The following is a 13,120-nucleotide window of genomic DNA, read 5'->3' as shown; positions in this document are numbered from 1 at the left end:
AGATCTCATCCCCCATTTACTGCCATAGTAGGGAAAATAAATACTATGGGACTCAATGGGGGATGAGATCTGTTTGGTTACTGACATTCTTCAATATATCTTGCTTTGTGTTAATCATAACAAAGAAACCTAAACATGTTTGGAACAACTTTTTGATGTGTAAATAATGACAGAATTTTCCTTTTGGGTGAAATATCCCTTGAATATGCCTTCCCGTCATTCTCTGAACACTCCCTGGTTTTTTTCAGGCATTAAAACTGGCTACCCTGGTGGGTCCAAGTGGGAAAAGAATTGCACAAAGTTGTCATCCTTCTAAATTATTGCGCTCCTTCTCCTCCTTCGAGTTATATATGAAGCATCACCTGTGAAAATAAATAAATAGGTTTATAAAAGCATATACTGTAGATTGCATTTCAACCACTGTATGTGAAATGAAAGCATACCCTTCTCTCCTTTTTCTCCCCTCAGGCCATTATTGCCATGGAGTCCTGGCAGACCAGGAAAGCCTCTCTCACCTAGATTGAAAATCAGAGAAAATTCAAATGCAGACGAAACGCAAACATAATATGGGTCTTATAACCAGCCAAGGAATATTAAGGGTTTAAATTAAATGTTGAGTTGTATAAAATATCGTTTTGAGACGTTGGAATATCTTTAATTCTGTTGTGATAAAATGTCGAGAAATTTAACACCACGATTACAAATATTTACAAAAACATTTCATACGGGCATTGTCATTAGTAAAATGTGTACCTTTCACTCCTCTCTCTCCGGGGTATCCCACGTCCCCCTTTGGCCCTGGTCTTCCTTGTGGTCCAATCATCTTTTGTTCTGTGGAAAAATGAAGGCTAAGTCATGTAAGTTTTGCCTAAACATAATTTTTTCTTTATAATAAAAAAAAAGGTCTTGCCTCTGATAAAGTCCACAATCTCAGTCATGTTGGCATCGCGGAAATCTGCGCTTAATCCTGGAGGTCCAGGGGGTCCCGGTGGACCTGGAATCATTTTGAAACCACCCTGCTCAACCATGTCCCGTAACAGACCGTTTGCTACATGAAAAAACGCCAACACATGAGACCCAATGAAGAATTTGTATCTGTATTGTGTCATTTGTGTTTCATAAAATCAAACTGGTTAACTTACATCTAATATAATCTGAGACGTGTTTAGCAATGGTTGAGTAACCCAAGTGCTCATCTGAGCCTGATCGACCTGCGACAGATCCAAACCAAAAGATCACATTTAAAAGAAAAGCCCTCCATATAACATAGCAACAATTTACATAAGCTTCAAAGCTAAATCCAAGCACTTCAACGTGCAAAACACCAGCACAAAACTTGAGATTTCTGTCAAAAGTTGAACCCTTCTTACGATTATGATACTCTTGACGTTCTGCATGGATGTCCTGCTGGTTTTCATTTGCGGCATATGACACCAGTCCTCCAGATGATCCTGGGGGTCCTTGAGGCCCTGGAGGACCCGGAGGTCCTGGCACACCTCTTAAACCAGCATCTATAGAAAACAGTTGATACAAATTGGTTAGAAAATCAGATTTTTATGCTTTTAGAAAATGGTCTGTATCTGTAGTCAAGGGCAAATCTGACCTACCGTTCATTAACCTGAGAACTCGTCCAGCAACTTCCTGTGTGTTAAAACCATATCCACCTGGGGGTCCCGGCGGTCCAGGAGGACCAATCAGGTACTGTCTCACCTCATCTCCTGCGTGTAACCACAGAATGTGATGATCCATCGAAATGTTGCAATGTACCATTTAAATTGTATACACCTACTTTGAAGGTAGTCGATGACACGGTTAGCAAGAACATCGTCAGAGGCTGAGCTAGGAGGTCCCGGAGGTCCAGGTGGGCCTGGGGGTCCGGCAAGGTATTCTCTAATACCTTCACCTAAAAAAGACACATAATAATGTTAACTGGATCAAGTCAAAAGAGCCGAACTACAAGTCTCTGTGACATTTTGATCCTTAAAGCAGAGGATCCTCATTCTTACTTTGGAGGTAGTCTGAAACCTGCTGAAAAACATTTGTTGAGCCTTCACCAGCAGAACCGGGAGATCCAGGAGACCCTGGGGGTCCAGGTTGACCTGGTGGTCCCGGAACTCCGCTGGATCCTCCTCCTTACACAGACAAATGATATTAAAACATTCAAGACACTTGGGTTAACGGCCCAACAGTGTCGGTAGAAATGAATGCTCGTGAATGATTCCTACCGTAGGAATATCCGGGAATGCCAGGGGCCCCTGGGACTCCAGCATCACCTTTATTTATAAAATTATAGAAAGAAATCTGTTCAATCCAAATGTTTAACTATCTTTATTCTTATACACTAGAATTCTTATACACTATTTTTTTTTACCTTTCGGACCCTCCGGCCCTAAAGGACCCATTGGTCCTTGAGGTCCCTGCGGTCCTTGTGGACCTTGTGGTCCAGACTGCCCTGGAATACCTGGTAAAATAAGATACATTAATCTATTTTTATGTTTTGCTTAATATTATTTTCAAAATATGTCTTTTTTATATTTATTTTTAGCTACTATACAACAAGAACCTGCACTACAATTCAGAAAGTCTTTATAATAAGAGATTCATAAAACTGGTGGCTAAAAAAATCTAAATAAAGTTCAATTTAAGTTCATTTTGAAAATAAAATAAAAGCACTAACCGATCCCAGGTTCTCCAGGGCTACCCGGGAATCCAGGCTGGCCTGAAAAGTGAAAGAAGGAAAAAAGTAAGGAAGGTACAAATGCTTTGCATTCAATTCAGATTGTACTGTAATATTTCTATGTGATATCTGTATGAATAACCTTACCGGAGTAGCCTTGAAGGCCCATTTCACCTGAATAGAATGCAAACAGTTTAAAATTGCAGGGTCTCGATGTCTTTCTAAAATAAATGATATTATTTCTTAGTTACTGAATCTACCCTGTGATCCCTTTGGTCCAATAGGTCCAGGAGGTCCAGGTGGTCCGGCAAAGAAGGTTTCTGGTTGATCAATCACATATATGTGTGAATCTTTTTTTCTCATCTTTTAATCTTGAAGAAGGAAATGATGTTTACCTGAGGTGGGTACAAAGCTTCCTGGTTCACCTTTTTCACCGGGAGGTCCAGGTTGACCAAAGCCTGTGGAAAAGTGGTACACAAATGAAAGTTTTTGCGATGCGTTTACATGCACATAAATGTTTGAATAAATATCGGAATTAGAAGATACTGAATGAAAAGAATATGTACCTGGTTTACCATCAAGCCCAGGAAGTCCTGGCGGGCCAGGTGGGCCGGGTTTAGGAACAGCCCTCTCTCCGATGCCTGGATTTCCATCCTGTCCTTTTTCTCCATGATCTCCCTTTGGACCTGTAGACATTTAGGGTTGGTTAAACAGTTTTATGGTTTCAGTCTCTTTTTCTTTTGAGAAACAAAATCTTACCAGGAGAACCAGGTAGACCAGCAGGGCCAATGGGACCTGAGGTACAAAAAAGCTTATGAGTACAAATAATATATGCACACATTTATGAGTTTATTTCCAAAAGAGATAACTCTGATTTTGTTTTGTTTTATTGTGTTGTAAAAGCTGAATTTTATTATGGCTTATTATGGCTAATGCACATTAAAAACATTATTTCAAAAGAAGGAATTAAACAGATTTATCTCTTTTGGGAAATAAACTCTCCATATCGGTATTAAACTTCAAATTAGAAACTAGAGATATTTTATAACTCCATGACCTCACCTGATAGACCAGGTGGTCCGGCAGGACCTGGGACTCCAGGAGGTCCAGGTGGTCCAGGTATACCCATAATGTTAGAACTGGGACCAGCTAGGGGGGACGAGATACAAAAAGATCACAGACAAAAGACACAGAATTTAATAAGAAGCTGAAGTGGTCCCAGTAAAAAAGTGTCACACCAAGATGGTAGTTTGAAGAAAAATCTCTCACCTGCAGAAACTCTTCCGTGCTCACCTGTGTCACCTGACACCAAAACAAAATGTGATGTCATGTAAAAATATTACATTTCACCACACTATAGACCTGTGTTAACCTTTTCAACTAAATTATACGACAATAATACACAATTTCACCTTTAGGTCCTGGTTGTCCTGGGGTGCCTGGTAAACCTACAATAAAATATAAGTAGAAAAAAAATACTGTTTTGTGGTTTTATCAAAAAGTATATATTCAAAAACAAGTAAAAAGTATATATTTGTAAATTATACGCATCTAAAAGCAAAAATAAAATGAAACCTGGGGGTCCTTGAAGTCCTGGTGTACCTGCGTAGATATTTAAATGAAATCATACATCCGCATCTATACATAATTTCCATTCTTTAAAATGACATCACATTAAATCTGTCCTTTATACCTGGTATTCCCGCATCTCCATGAGGTCCCTGTGGTCCTCGGGCTCCAGGTAACCCGATGTGACCCTGGTCCCCTAAAATCCAAACGAAGCAGAATGAACAGATTTACCCAACACAAGCTGGAGTAGATAAACGTAGAATAAAGTTTTTCCATGATTTCTTAGTTACCTCGAATGCCTTTAACACCATCTGGCCCAGGCGCACCTGTTGAAAATTTTATATAATACATGAGTGACATTTATGCAGTTTAACATTTAATGAAAAGGTGTTATACAGAAATTATAAATTCTGTGATAAATTGCATAGATTCTGTATCAGACATACAGTAGTTATGGTGTACACTACGCCTTTGGTTTGGTTGTTGTGAAAGATGTAAACTAAATAAACATTTCCTGAGGTTTATGCTGAAACGTACCTGCTGATCCTTTAGGACCTTTCTCACCGGGAGGTCCTGCCGGTCCGACCTGACCTGGCTCACCTGACCGCACAAAACATTTCATGATGTTCATGACTTAAATGTAAAAAGATGTAGCTATACAGCATCTGAGATAACTTACCAGTGTTACCACGCGGTCCTCGCTCACCCAGCTCACCTAATTCAGACACAACATTTTAACACAAAGAACACCAAGAAGCATCTGCATTTTTAGCAATAAGGCTTTACTCACCTTTAGCACCAGAGGGGCCTGTGGGTCCTTTCTCTCCTGAAAATAATGAACACAAATTAACTTTCAAATGAAAAACAACTGTTTAATTAAACTTGAAAAAGAATTTAGGATTTACCCTTAGACCCAGGATCACCAGGTTCTCCACGGAAGCCTTGGGGTCCAGGAGCTCCTGGAAGACCTGAAGTACCTTGGCCACCTGTCTCACCTGTTGTGATGAAGCAGTTTACGCTGACCATTCAGTTCAAATTAGGTCCAATGTTAAATGTGCACTAAGTAACTGTTTGCAACTAAAAGGGAGAAAATAATGTTCTTCTACAAAGTCTCTTGCTTTAAGGCCTTTTGTTTATGTGAGAACATCACCTTTGGGTCCAACGGGACCTGGTGGCCCAGTTGGTCCCAGTGCACCAACATCTCCAGATGAGCCTGTGAATCACACGCAAAACAATTAGCAAGATTATTATTACATTAGTGGTCTACAAGCCCAAAACAGCAGTCACCTTTATCTCCTTTAGCTCCAGTTCCTGAAGGTCCTGGTTCACCTCTCCGCCCAACTGGACCCTCCCGACCTCTTGGTCCAGGTAAACCGTCAGTTCCCGATTCACCTGGGAATTAAACACACATGTGCAGGTGTGGATACGTAAAAGTTACAAAACCTTTCCTCAGTTGTCATGGTAACTAGAGATGCTCCGATAATACATTTCTCCACCGCTTCCGATAGCAAGTGATATTTGCAGATACCAATAGTTTGGTGGTCCATTAACTGGTAGATCTGACTCGCAAAACTGTTTGCAGCATACCTGCACTTCCTTTGGGTCCTCGAGAACCTTCCTGTCCTGGGTGACCAATGGCACCAGGAGGACCTTAAAAATAATGAATTAATTTAGACAAAATCTATTTTTTTTTTTAATTAGTGTAATATTATAATATTTTGTTAAATGTTTAAGAACAAATGAAGCAATTATTACAGCATAATTTTACAACTATAAGTAAATAGTAAATAAAAAGACACATACGTTCACAGAATGTACTAACCTGGAATTCCAGGAAAACCTGCTTCACCTTTAAAATCATAGAAAACAGACATCTTATTTTTTGCACGTATGCTTTTTACACGTATGTACACAATGCAGAATGTCACATTATTGTATTATCTTTAAAAATACCTTTCACTCCAGGAGGTCCTTGGTCTCCTAGAATTAAATGAAAATGGATATGTATTACAAACTCTCCAACATCTCTTTTACAGAACACGTAAAATTATAGTTCAACCAAAAATTTTAATTCTGTCATCATTTTTCTCCCTCGTGTCGATAAACCTGTACATGACTTGTTCTTCTGTGGAACACAAAAGAAGATATTTTGAGAAATGTCAATGGGGCCAATATTTTTTAGCTACCAAAATTCTTCAAAATATCTTCATTAGTGTCATACAGGTTTGAAATGAATAAATTAAAAACGTTGAATAAAAGATGATAGAATTTTGATTCTTGGGTGAACTATTCCTTTCATCAGTATACGTATCTAAAAAAATACCTTTTGGCCCAGGTTCCCCACGCTCCCCCTTAAGTGAAGATGCCAATGACACTAAAATAAAACAATACAAAATGAAATATACAGTTTAATGCATATAAAATATACACATTCATGGTAGATAAATACCTCTGACAGTGTCAGACTGCAGCTCAGTTTTAAGAATCTGTTGGATGGTCCTCTGTAAAACCAAATCCTGCGGAGTGGGCTCCGAGCCAAGTTTTATAGTTGTATCAGATCGGACTTCAGGAACACGCTCGGCAAATGACGATTCAGGGTTATCCACAATATTCATGGGTGAAGATGAAAATAAACGGGAAGTTCGGGGAGAGGCACCGCTCCCTCCACCGTCAAGAGCGTCCACTCGAGCTTTCAGCTTTCTGACCTCCTCACCTAAACACATGAGACAGTTATATATATTACTAACTACATCAAATAAACATTGTCGATTCTTTTTATGTAGTTGTGTTTGTCCGGTCAAAGTTCAGTAAATGTACCTAGTGCAATGAGACCACAGAGAAGTCCCAGAAGAAGAAGAAGACCAAAGATCAATGCCAGAAGCCACTTCCACCATGAACAGCAGAAACAGCCGCCCAGCGCTGAGTCATCCGACCCGTCTTTGCGGATTTCTGTCATAACATTTCAAGACTTTAAGCAAAATTTGACCAATAACACAAATAAAATATTGAAATCAAATTTTCAGTAATAATTTCATATTGTATATGGAGCCAGAAATATTATATACAATGGAAAAAACAACGAGTAAAATTTACTTAATTTTTTGAGTTTGTTTGTGTAATTCAATTACATTTTTGTTGTTTTCACCTTTTTCTTGTTTTTACAGGTATATGCCTTTAGTTGTTTTTCTTGTATTCAATGAGTATAGCTGCTTTGTAACAATGAAAATTGTAAAAAGCGCTATATAAATAAAGTTGAGTTGTGTTGAGTTGAGTTTTTTGCTGACATTATTTGCCTTAATTTTTCGTGGCAAGTTTTTGCACACAGTTTTTTTTAGCAAAACTTGAATTTTCTATGTAAAAAAGTTATATGTACGATTTAAAACTTACATAAAGTAAATTAACACAAAACAATTAAGTAGATCCAACTAGTTGTTTTTTTTCAGTGTACAACATATCAATAAGAATATAATAATTTATAATCCAATATTAAAATGAAATAAAGTATACTGTATATATACAGTTTACTGTACCATTTTTGCTGCCTTAAACGTTATTTTTACATTATTAAATTATAAATTCATCAAATGAATATAGCCAATCCTCAATATATTTTTAAATGCTTTTAGGTTAAATTTGTCCACATTTCAAATATTGACCTAAAATGACTTAAAAATTACAATGTATAAAACATCTACCTGCATAGGTGGACTTGTCTTTTGTTGACGCTTTTGAAGCTGAAAATAACAGAAATTATCATTTATTAAACATGTCTAAAGAGAAACTCCATATTTTGGTAAGCAAGTGAATTTTTAGTGACAAAAACTCTATGCACCTGTGGTGGTGGTGGTTTCCATGGTGCTGGAGATCATCTTTTTCTCCCTTTTAATTGAATCTTCAGAAAACGCATCTGTTGAAATTAAAATCTCCTTTTTCACCACAAATCTCAATTCATATTTTTAATACAAATTAAATAAGTAATCATCAATAAGATGTATTTATAATGCAAACTCCATTACTCATAATGCACTTTAAGGCAACAACTTCAGTTATTTTTTAATCTGTAAATGAAGCTATATAATAAATATTTTATACTCTATCTAATGTACAATATCTGGTCACTGGTGAACTTTACCTGGTCCAGCACTGGTGGTTAAAGTAGTAAACTGCTTTCCGGTGTTTTTTGACATAACCAATCTCTCGGTCTCTTTCTTCGCTGCAACATTGTCCTTTCCCAATCCAATAAACTTGCCATCCTTCACAAACACATCGTCTGCAGTGATGGGGCTGCTTGGAGTGGCTGTGAATGAGATAGAAAATGGAATTATTCTCTGCTTTTATACGTTTGTCTAGTCTGCATCATTGACGTTAGTTACCAGTAACAGTGGTAGCCAGTCCAGCACTCCCAACATTCTTCTGTGCTCCATACCCTGGTGGTATAAACAGGACATTTACTAGAATTGTTCAGCATATACCAAATATTAAAAAAAGAGAAAAAAGAGTGCTTACCTTGGCTAGCACCTACTCCATTACTCATTAAAGCCCCGCCAGATGATGACAGGTTATTCTGCATCCCATACACTGTGAGAAACAATATCATCACTATCAGGCATTCATATTTTCATATGGTGTTCGGAATATTACGATTTTAATGAATTTAATTAAAGTAATTTATTGATATTTGTGGGATGATGTTGTGTCAAAGCCACTAGAGGACAGAGTTAAGTTATCACCTGCACCACTAATGACAGAGGAGCCCAGAGACAAATTATTTTGCAAACCTAATGACAAAACAGGAAATTATCACACACAGCGATTATTTTAAGCTTTATTTCTTCAACTTTCACACATCATGTGCACGGGTTTAACCTGATGGTGATGAGGGCTGTTGCAGGATGGTATAACTGAGGTTATTGGGGTTGGTGTAGTATCCATTGAATCCAGCTTCCAGAACTGAGCCATCATAACCTGACAGAAATACGACAGAGTTGAAGGCACGTCTGTGGGTTTTGCATATATTTTGCAGGTAAGATATATTTAAAAAGTAATTCATTACTAATGACATTGTCAATGTTATATTTATATAACTTACAAATTATACTGTATTAAAAGTAGCCTGATTGTATTGCTCAGTCCAAGTCATCTCTTAAAATCCATATTAGCCTTGACAACATAGGCAATAAAAAGTTAATCATTATTTATGTATTTATTTTCAAAAGTATGTAAATAAAATTATAAACAAATGGCATTGAAGTGCCTTAATAAGAACTAATAAAAACAAAAGCAGCTGCAGGATAAAACTTACACATTTTACAGTATTTTAACACAAGTGCTTGAAGGCTTGAGTAATCCCATATATATTTTCTGTTCATATTATTTTGAATCTCAAAAAGTGACATTTTTAATGCACCCTTGCCTAAACTTTTAAATCAACATTGTTTGATGCAGAATGGTTGAAAATATAGACTGCAAGTATATCATTATCGTCATTAAATATTTCAAAGTAAATGTACATTTTTCAATGCAAAATTAATTTTGCCACAGTACTCTTTACTTAGTTATCCATTACACCCAACAAACAATGTGTGAATGTACCCGAAAGGCTCTCGTGGCGTGTTTCCACGCTTGCTTTTTTCGGGATGGGTAGCGTGTTGGTGGGCGAACGGGGTGGACTGATGCTCCCCGAGCGGCTTCCCTTCAGCAATCTCTTCACATCATCCAGTTCTGTCCCTAAACATACACATCTTAACTTTATTAACCCATAACTTTCACATTACTTTAACGCGTCATATTAAACGATATTAAAATCGTATTAAACATACTATACGATATTATTTTAAACGAAATACAACGTAAAATGTTCAAATTGCGGGACACTGACATCTAGTGGATGGAGAAGCGCTCTGCAGTCTGGCCCGAATCTCACTCTCTAAAAAACAGACAACGACAATATTTAAAATGAAGAAGTTTGTTATTTTATATTTTATTATGTTATACATTCTTAATTATAAAGATTTGTGTAAAGTTGATGAAAAAATGAGTTTAGATACCTCTCGTCTGAGTGCGCCCCCTGGTGGCAACTGCAGCTGCAAATGAAACGAACAACGCTTAATACAAAGAACGCTAACATGATTAACGTATTAATGACAGAATGACTGATTACTGTTACAGATTACAGATCACAGATTACATTTCTGTCCTAAAACAAAAGCCTATGTGAACATACCGTACTGTTTCTTTGTGTACTCAGGGGAAGAATTGCCACTGGAGCTCCCTGAATAAATGTGACAGACATCAAAACTGTAGATAAAAAATCAACAAATAAAAATATCCCACAGGTCAAAGGTCATGAACTCTTACCCTCATATCCTCCCATCTGAAGGGTCAAGCTGGCCTTTCTATCTGTAGGAACTGTGCTGTAACCCATAGACAAACCTGAAGCTTTCCTCGTTCCAGTGGGGGACGAGGCGCCGAACTTAGTCACAGTCATGGAGCTAGAACCTCCTCCGCCAGACATGAGTGCAGAAGACCCAACACCTCCTCCGCTTCTAGACATGTTGCCTCTAGAAACACCAAAAGAACCACCTGCTGAACCAGACATGAACTCGGAGGAGGATCCAAATCCTGTTAAAAGATCTTCACCAGTGGCTGAGGAGGAACTGGCAACTGATGGGATGTTGGCGGAGATACTAGAGCTTTTAATTTTAGAGCTAGAGGTCTTCACCATAGAACTACCGATCGGCCCGGCGGTTACGCTGAAATCTCGCGCGGCTCCTGAGGTTAAAAACAAGGAGGCGTCAAATGTGTCAACCACAGACCCTGTTCCTGAACTGCTGGTGGCTGAACTTCCAGACGAGGAGGCTATGGATATATAAGAAAAGCTTTAGTGATGACAATGAATGCTGGAAAATACAGCTGATCCAGTTTCTGGTGGTAGCTGGTTTTACATGGTTTCTCATGGTTTCTCTAGTTACTACAGACTAGCCTTTCCCCAAACTTTCATGTGTTTGGTATTAGACTGAATTGAAAAACAAACCAGGCTTACAGGATATCATATAACTCCTGGAGCTGCCTCCTTCAGCACTGCTCTGGGTGATGATCTTCTCCACCAGAACACCACCTCCAGCACTAGAGCTGGTCAACACCTGCTGGCTGCTCGATGAGCTATTGTTGCCCTCTAGTGGTGAAAAATCGAATAGCACACAGGAATTAGAAAGGAGGCTGCAACATGTATGTTTAGTTGTGTAAGTTCAGAAACCAGGTCAAGTTTGTCAACGGAACATGTTTATCTTTTTTAATTTCGTGGTCTCATAACACATTTGCACGTGCATTGAAACTTGTTTTTATTGTTAATAAAAATATTTGGAACTCACTCGGGGGTAGAGATGTCAGTCTTGTGGTGGTTACAGTTTCTGTATGTTTATTGATTTCTGAAGTCAAGAAATATCATTGTGTAAAACAAAACAAAATTTTGGTATTGGTGTTACGTTTTTAACACTCACCTCTTCCAGTTCCACCAGATCCCCCCTCTACTCTCACAATCTTGGTTGTGGTTAGCTTGTCCATTCCATGTTAACTAGTTTAAAACAAAATTAAGATGAAACAACTTCTCTTAGACAAGAACTATACATAACTGTTCAAACAGCAAGTAAAAAATAGAAGAAAATAAATGCGCTGAAATTTTGGAAGAAGGTATTATATAAAAAAATCAATTTACATTGCCTCATGATATTATCTACCACTGATGAGCATGTTGGCAGTTTTGATGAACTCAAATGCATTCTTTTTTTGCAATTTAATAAAAAAATTAAACACCTAAAGGAAAGTGTTCGAAGAACAAATAAATTGAAGATGTTAAAGAATAAAGTGTTATGTTAAAGCATCTCAATATAAAGATCTATATGTTTAACCTTGCTTTTTCTTTTTTTCAATGTTTTGAGAATATCTTCCACACATAGACAGTTAAAATAATGCAAAACACGCTTTCTAAATTCAACTTACTACAACAAGGGTTGATGCTCAATAGGCTATAAAAACACAACAACACAATTACTCTGTATCTTTACCAGAACCCACATTATTGAATGATAAGTAAATCCCCACTTACCATTTGTTGTAATTTATCATTTCATGTCTAACAATCAGATTGTGTAAGCGCACTGATGTTTCTCAGTTCAAGTGCAATACAGCTCATAAAAAAAGATGTTCACCCTTCCTACCACATCTGGAGCCAACAAGTTTAAACCTGAAGTTATCCTCAAGGCAGAAGCTATAATCTGGCACTCATCACACTTTCTACAATATTCTAAAGTTCACTTTTTCAATTCAATTAATTTCAAAAGAAATCTGTGTAGCAGCCTCTTAACGATTCTTATAAAGCAGCTTGCTAGAAAATGCATTTTGACAGTTAAGATGTAAAAAAAGCCAAGATTTTAGCCTATCATATACATTTAACTCGTGGGCGGTATTTAAACGCTTTAAAAGTATTCTCAACGTTTCTTGGACGTTTATATTTAATTATTTTAACAACCAAAAATGATGTGATAACCCAATACTTTTCTGCATGTAGCTTATTGTAATGTAATTATTTACACAAATAATAAACAAAACTAATCATAATATTAGGATTATTAATAAACATTATCTACAACGTAGCCTACATTGTGATACATTTTCTCCAGTATGAAGCACACTGCATTTCTATAAATCTGTCTATGCATCAATCCATCCATGTACACCTTCAGCACCTCTGCGCATATTCACAGCAATGTTCATCAGCTCTACCTCAAAAGCTAACAGCTGTCATTATTCCCATAACATTTTTTTAATGATGTGTATAACTGTCATTTGTCCACCTTAAAGCTATTTCATCAAAAA

The 13,120-nt window shown here is 37.4% G+C and overlaps 1 protein-coding gene across 1 annotated transcript; it reads right to left on the bottom strand.

The window, feature by feature from the left end:
• Positions 1 to 122: 122 nt before the first annotated feature.
• On the bottom strand, positions 123 to 12,412 carry col17a1a (collagen, type XVII, alpha 1a). Its single transcript, XM_056731837.1, has 51 exons — positions 12,351 to 12,412; positions 11,746 to 11,819; positions 11,617 to 11,673; positions 11,289 to 11,420; positions 10,604 to 11,104; positions 10,470 to 10,517; positions 10,294 to 10,329; positions 10,125 to 10,172; positions 9,839 to 9,973; positions 9,113 to 9,211; positions 8,977 to 9,024; positions 8,753 to 8,824; positions 8,620 to 8,673; positions 8,379 to 8,543; positions 8,079 to 8,153; positions 7,942 to 7,980; positions 7,064 to 7,195; positions 6,696 to 6,959; positions 6,570 to 6,620; positions 6,200 to 6,226; positions 6,069 to 6,095; positions 5,834 to 5,896; positions 5,534 to 5,638; positions 5,397 to 5,459; positions 5,152 to 5,241; positions 5,037 to 5,072; positions 4,926 to 4,961; positions 4,784 to 4,846; positions 4,537 to 4,572; positions 4,371 to 4,442; positions 4,253 to 4,279; positions 4,090 to 4,125; positions 3,947 to 3,979; positions 3,740 to 3,826; positions 3,437 to 3,472; positions 3,244 to 3,363; positions 3,073 to 3,135; positions 2,938 to 2,997; positions 2,825 to 2,851; positions 2,678 to 2,719; positions 2,372 to 2,461; positions 2,226 to 2,273; positions 2,007 to 2,132; positions 1,790 to 1,903; positions 1,608 to 1,718; positions 1,371 to 1,511; positions 1,143 to 1,211; positions 911 to 1,048; positions 754 to 831; positions 444 to 515; positions 123 to 362 (listed from the first exon to the last, which is right to left on the bottom strand). Exons 2-51 carry the CDS (start codon positions 11,807 to 11,809, stop codon positions 313 to 315), a joined length of 4,206 nt encoding a protein of 1,401 aa, XP_056587815.1. The 5' UTR covers positions 11,810 to 11,819; positions 12,351 to 12,412; the 3' UTR covers positions 123 to 312.
• Between the last annotated feature and the right edge of the window lie 708 nt (positions 12,413 to 13,120).

This window comes from Triplophysa dalaica, chromosome 2 (assembly GCF_015846415.1).
Source record: "Triplophysa dalaica isolate WHDGS20190420 chromosome 2, ASM1584641v1, whole genome shotgun sequence".
Taxonomy (NCBI): domain Eukaryota; kingdom Metazoa; phylum Chordata; class Actinopteri; order Cypriniformes; family Nemacheilidae; genus Triplophysa; species Triplophysa dalaica.
The sequence above is the reverse complement of the archived record's forward strand: the minus strand, read 5'-3'. Positions and strand labels throughout refer to the sequence as shown.

Excerpts from the sequence above, each read along its gene's own strand:
- col17a1a (XM_056731837.1), bottom strand. The coding sequence starts at position 11,809 with ATGGACAAGCTAACCACAACCAAGATTGTGAGAGTAGAGGGGGGATCT. Across the intron at positions 5,897-6,068 it reads AGGTTTTCCTGGAATTCCAG|GTCCTCCTGGTGCCATTGGT; the intron begins GTTAGTACATTC and ends ATTATTTTTAAG. Across the intron at positions 4,573-4,783 it reads AGGTCCTAAAGGATCAGCAG|GTGCGCCTGGGCCAGATGGT; the intron begins GTACGTTTCAGC and ends AATTTTCAACAG.